The sequence below is a fragment of the Chrysochloris asiatica genome, unplaced genomic scaffold (genome assembly GCF_000296735.1).
Source record: "Chrysochloris asiatica unplaced genomic scaffold, ChrAsi1.0 scaffold00417, whole genome shotgun sequence".
Taxonomy (NCBI): domain Eukaryota; kingdom Metazoa; phylum Chordata; class Mammalia; order Afrosoricida; family Chrysochloridae; genus Chrysochloris; species Chrysochloris asiatica.
The window spans coordinates 648,641-654,918 of record NW_006408935.1 but is presented as its reverse complement, the minus strand read 5'-3'; the positions used below and the strand labels follow the sequence as shown (position 1 = coordinate 654,918).

The following is a 6,278-nucleotide window of genomic DNA, read 5'->3' as shown; positions in this document are numbered from 1 at the left end:
TTAGCCACTGGAATGAGGAAAATCTAAGATGGACAGCGATATTATCCAATAGGTGTAAAGCTCCAGACTGAAGCGCACCAATGTGGTTGGGAGGTGGGGCTTGACTATGGGTAGAAGGGGTCTGGGGCATTGTCGCAGCTGTAGCGGCGTCGAGTGCACGGATTAGCTGCTTAGGAAGCGGCGCAGCGTTCGTCACCGCCATGAGTTATACAGGTGTGTCCCAGAGGGTTGGGTGTCGGACTCTGGGTGGGTGCGGCAGGGGGACGTGGTGAGGTCGCGCCGGGTTCGCCCGCGCCTCCCTAGCCAGGTCGCTGTCCACTCTGCGACCACAAAATGGCGCCGCGGACCCGTCGCCTCTGGTCGCGTCCCTCACGCCTCGGCGCCTGGTTGTCAGTGCTCCTAGCCGCGCGTCCCGGGTCCCGTCCGCCTCATGTCTCTGCACCTACCATTGTGTCCGGGGACTCGGGCCCGTCACCTGGGGTTTCTTTCTCCTCCAGCCCCGGCTTCTTCAAACCTCGGCGACACAGGTGTCGTGTCTCGGACCTTAAGACCAGCCTGCAGACCCGTCCGCTGTCGCCATTGCCCGGCCCTTCCCTATGGTGTGCTCCCGCAAAATGCCGCAGCACCCATTGCCACCCCTCGTTGCTAGCCCCGCGGTTGGGAAGGGTGCCAGATCCCGGAGAGACAAATAAATATCTGTGGGGTTTGAACGAGGACGGGGGTCTTGGTTGCAGGCCTTGTCGTAAAGAAAGGGTTGCGTCCCACGTTGGTATATTCAGCATCTGTCGTATTTGCTGTGTCGACGCTTTTGAGGAGCGGCCGATTTATGTGTTTCAGTAGGGTTGTGTTTCATGGGATTTTCAATGGCTGTGATTTTTCAGGAGCGGATTGCCAGACTTTTCTTCCGAAGTGCCTCTGGGTGGGTTTGAACCACTAGCCTTTTTTGGTTAGTAGTCGAGTGCTTAAGCATTTGGGTTCAAAAATTAGTTGCAATTGGGTCCACTCCACTCCCACTTTTGGCAAGCCCAAACTGTTTTCAATGGCTGATCTTTTGGAAACAGATCACCAAGTCTTTATTCTCTGGGTGGACTTGAACAACCAGCCTTTTGGTTAATGTTCAGTTTTGCTTAGGAATTTGCATCACCCACACTGAGAATACCAATAAAAAATGGTCAAGGCTAATAGGCAAAGGACTAAAAGGGACTCCTTTTAGTAGGCAAAAGGAGTGAATTTGTGATTCATCCCAAAAGTGGGGGTGGAGTGTCAGTGTTCGCAGAGGTTGCTGACCTGGGTGATGAGGCCACAGAATGGCCTTGTTAACGGAGCAGGGCAGGAGCAGAAATGGACTTGGCATGTTTGATGCTCAGCTAAGGAGCCAGGGGGTTGGAGTCAAGAGGAGTAGGAGTATGGATCCAGAGATCGTGAGGGGCTGAGAGCATACTTGAGGGATTGGAAAGCTTCCCTGGGTAAAGCCGGGAGACTGCCTGGGTTTGCCTTGGCAACAACAGAAAGACACAGCGTCTCCCCCAGGAAGCCAGTGGGACTTGCAGTCTGGTGGGGATTATGAAAGGTTGCTGGGTAACCCCCACTGAAGGCAGAATGTTCAGGCCTGAAAAAGGGCCTGGGCCTGCAGAGCTCCACTGCCGGTCACTTTGAGATGGCCTCTGCAGAAGGCTTATGATTTCACTCCACCCAGACACCTCAGAAGAAAAGCCAGTGATTTACTTCCGAAAAATCAGCCATTGAAAGCCTTGAAGAGCACAACTCTGCAATGATACACACGGTGTCAGGAACACAGTGTGTCTGTAGGATAAGCACTGGACTTTGAACCACAAAGGTAGCGGTTCGAGTCCACCAGATACTCTGTGGGAGAAAGATGAGGCTTTCTGCTCCTGCAAAGACTTACAGTCTCAAAAACTCTATACAGGACCACTATGAGTCTGAACTGGTACAGTAGCACTTAACAACAACAACACATGGTGTCCCTATAAATCAAGTCAACTCCACAGCAACTAGTTAAGCAAAAAGGTGGTTCTCTCAGGTTAGGCCCTGGTAAGATCCCCAGTGCTTCATCAACCATCTCCTAGCCCAGCAGTTCTTAACCAGGGACACTTTGGGATGTCTGGAGACATTTTTTTGTGTCAACAACTAAGGATGAAGACACTCCTGGCATCTAGTGGGTAGGGGCCAGAAGGAAAAAACAAAATCAGATGACACACAGTGACCCAGTGCATATTTGAGTAGAACTGTGTTCTTAGAGATATCTCTAGGTGGATTTGAACTGCTAGCCCTTCAGTTAGTAGCTGAGTTCATAACTGTCAACATCACTCACAGATGGCCAGGGATGCTACTAAATATGCTTCACTGGTACCGTCCAGGGAAGCACCCTGTGGCAACATCAGTAGTGACTAGCCCTAGCCTCTCGTGCTGCTTGTAATTTGGACCACATTTTCCTGAGAATGGAAGCCAGTTCTGTGGTTGGCAAGGGTGAGACCGCTGAAGAAACCCAAGATGAGTGGTTAGGTGCTAGGGAGTAGCTACTTCTGATTATAGAAGCGGAACCTTTGCTACAGAGGCCGAGCAATTTGTGACTGAAGTTGTTTGACCACTAATGACTAGCCTGAATTTCACCTCCAGATCCTGTAGGCTCTAATCCTAATTTTGGGTGGGCATTGAGGTAACCACACTAAGGAAGTAATGATTAGTACTTCCTCTTGTATGGCAAGCTGAAAACTACAGTAGTTTTATAATGTGACTCTTTCCCTCTTAAGAAGCAGATTACTAAAGCCAAAGGAATTTTAAGCCATGTTCTGGACAAGCATTTGCCTTTAAGGATAACTTTAGGGATCTGGAGGTAAATGTTGCCATTATTAAGCATAGAAGATGATTAAAATTTATCTTTTTGTTAACTCCTGCTCTTTGAACTCCATTTCTTTGTGCTTGGTGCACTAAGCAATGGGCACAGTGGATACATCACACCTTCTTGACTAACTGCATAGTGAGGGTCAGCATGAATTCTCTTGTCCATCCTCCTGGCCAACTGCTTCTAGGACACATTTTCTCTCACCCTAACCATGCAGAGCTTGATCAGAGCTCGCATGTTAGACAGCTAGCTGTCTTTCAGACCAGTTTCCCATGTAGCATTTCGTGGACAGAAATGGTACCTGGGAATGCTAGGCCAGAGTGCACCTCCTTTCCATCTGACTGTTAGGCAGTCCCTGCTAGCTCTCACTGCCCCTGTTCGCTAATTCACAGAGTGACTCTAAGAATTCATAGAGAGTACCCCATATTCTGGCTATAGATGTATGACATGAGAAAAGATACAAATAAAGAGACGCATAGTATGAGGTCTGGGAGAGGTCTTAACCTAAAGAAGTGGGTGGTCACCAACTAGGAAGCTTCTCTAAGCCTCAGGGCTCTTAGCAGCCCTACCGTGTGGCAATGATAGACTGCCTCATGCATTGGCCCCCAGGTAGTCCCCGTGGTCTGGTCAGCCCCCATTTTTTATCCTCTGGTGTTGGTGTGTTAGAAAGACCCCAAAGCAAAGGTTGGGGTTTTTTTGCTTTGGGAAATTGCTTCCTGCAAGTTCCTACCTCACACTTGGGAAAGGAGGCTCCATCTCTACCAGTGAGGAGAAGATGGGAGTTATAGAAAAACAAGACAGAAAACCCCAGAATTAGGCTTTTAAATAAAAGTTTGAAACGCTGAGTCTTTATGTAAGAAGATACAACTACTGCCATCGAGTTGTTTCTGACTTATAACGATGCCAGAACAGTTGTCTCCAAGGCTATAAATCTTTATGGGAGTAGATAGCCTCATCTTTCTCCTGCTGGGTGGTTGGTGGGTTTGAACTTCTGGCCTTTTTGTTAGCAGTCCAGTGCTTAACCCACTGCACCACTAATCTTAATGTTGTTAAGTAACGTCAAGTCAGCTCTGACTCAGTGACCCAATATAGGGTTTCCAAGGAGCAATTGGTGAATTTGAACCGCCAGCCTGTGGTTCAAACCAACCTTGCATTGTTGTGTTGTTGTGAAGTGCCATCGAGTCGATTCCAACCCATAGCAACCCCGTATAGGGTTACCAAGGAGCATCTGGTGAGCTTGAACCATCGAACTTGCAGTTCAAATGACTTTGTAGTCTGATGCACTAGCTCACAGCGCCACACCAGGACTCCAACCTTGCATAGGAACACTTAAGTATGCCTCAAAAAAAGAACACAAACTGATGACCGTGTATCATAAAGCACCCCCAAAAAATCACCTGGTTTAGCTGAGGTCTCTCCTGAAGTTGCATTAATTTACTTGATGTGGCTCTTCCAGCTGTGTTATGGTAGGGCCCCTGTGCACAGCAGAACACAATACCGCTGGGTCTTGCTCCATCCTCACAATTGTTATGTTTGAGCCCATTGTTGCCACCACTGTCTCAATCCATCTTGTTGAGAATCTTCCTCTTTTATTCTGACCCTCCACTTTACCAAACATGATGTCTTTCTCCAGGGACTGGTCACTCTTAACAATGTGTCCAAAGTATGAGAGAACGAACTCTCACCGTCTTCGCTTCTAAGGAACATTCTGACTGTGCTTCTTCCAAAACAGATGTGTTTGTTCTTCTGACAGCCCAGGGTACTTTCAGTATTCTTCACCAACACCATAATTCAAATGTACCAGTGTCCCTTATTCATTATCTAACTTTCACATGCATATGAGATGATTGAATATACCAGTGGCTTGGGTTAGGTTAGGTGCACCTTAGTCCTCAAACTGACCTTATTTTTTTAACACTTTAAAAGGTCTTGTGCAACAGACTGGCCTAATAGAATATGACATTTGATTACTTGGCTGCTGGTGCAGTTGTGAGGATTTCAGTTTCTTAACATTGAGGTACAATCCATACTGAAGGCTGTAGTCTTTATTAATCTTCATTAGCAAGTACTTCAAGTCCTCTTCACTTCTACCAAGCAAGGTTGTGTCATCTCTTACAGTCTTAGTAGTTTCTGCCAAATGACTGGATAGGACTTTACAAATGTTCAGTGTTTGAGGCCCACAAGGGGATTAGATAGCTTGCCAATAATATGTATAAGGTACATGGCACCCATATAGGATGGGACCATGCAAATAGGATGTATGGAACTCTACTATAGGGATTGGTCAGTTTTGCCATCACACTAGGTTTAAAATAAACCATCTCAAAAGTGGCCAAGGGGCGTCTCACTACTATCAAGAAAGAAGACCTAGGAGTAGAGTACATCCCCACACTGAGCTTGTTGGTACAAGAGAGAGAGAGTTGTGACACCAGAGATGGCAAGATGCGACAGGATGCAGAGAGAGCAGAACCAGGAACACGAGACAGCTGTGGGCTCTCCGCCCATGGAGCAAGAAAGCTGAGGGCCTTTAGGCAGCAGGCTAGCTGGTGAAGTGGGAGGCTTCCAGACAATTAGTGGGGGAAGGAGGAGAGCTCCGTTTGCTGGTCCATGGAACTAGAGCTAGAGCGGAGCTCCTTCAGTCTTCCTGGCAGAATGGAGAGTGCTTTTTGAGCATTTATGGACAGAGTTCAAAGAACTTGGTAACACTTGCCTGAGCAGCTAGACAGAGGCTAAGGCCCCTGTGGTTGAGAGGCTGTGGACCAGAGAGCTGTGTGCTTGAGGGCACGGCTGAGAAGACACTGTCCTGATTGAAGAGCTGTATTCTGAGCATTTTTTATCCTAATTGTAACTTGTTATGTGCCATTGAGTCAGTTCTAACTCATTGCAACCCTGTATAGGGTTTCCAAGGAGCAGTTGGTGGGTTTGAACTGCCCACCTTGTGGTTAACAGTCCGGTGCTATCCTACAGCACCACAAACCCAGCAGAGAAATAAAAGAGTGCTGTAGGGGAGGGATGGTTGGTGTCAGAATCGGTAAAAAGGTTTGAGGGTAGCGTTATGTCTGGCCTCCTAGGAACTGGCCTTGGACTGCCATTGAGTTTTGTTTTTTGTACCCTCAAACCAAAGTTCTCACATATTTATTAGCCAAGCTTTTAATGCGGCAGCATAAAAACAAACGAAGAAACCAGACATTTTGTAGTGCATGTTCAGTTGATCAGATCTTGGCAAAATTGAACTTCATCTGGTTGAATGCTAGAACCGAGGTGCGTTATGTGTCCCATCACGTGTGCGACTCCTGTAGAGCAGTGTCTGGTTCTTTCCAGAATCTCTCGGAGTTGTACCTGATGTGATTAGCAGCTTCATCTGACTCCTGTAGAGCAGTGTCTGGTTCTTTCCAGAATCTTCTCTTGGAGTCAT

General features: G+C 47.5%; 1 protein-coding gene across 1 annotated transcript in view; it reads left to right on the top strand.

Annotated features, from left to right (window-relative positions):
* Positions 1–200: 200 nt before the first annotated feature.
* Positions 201–6,278, top strand: part of AKAP8L (A kinase (PRKA) anchor protein 8-like) — a 35,621-nt gene continuing 29,543 nt past the window's right edge. The window contains exon 1 of the mRNA XM_006876817.1: positions 201–213. Within this exon, the coding sequence (XP_006876879.1) occupies positions 201–213 (13 nt within the window). The remainder of the gene's footprint in view (positions 214–6,278) is intronic.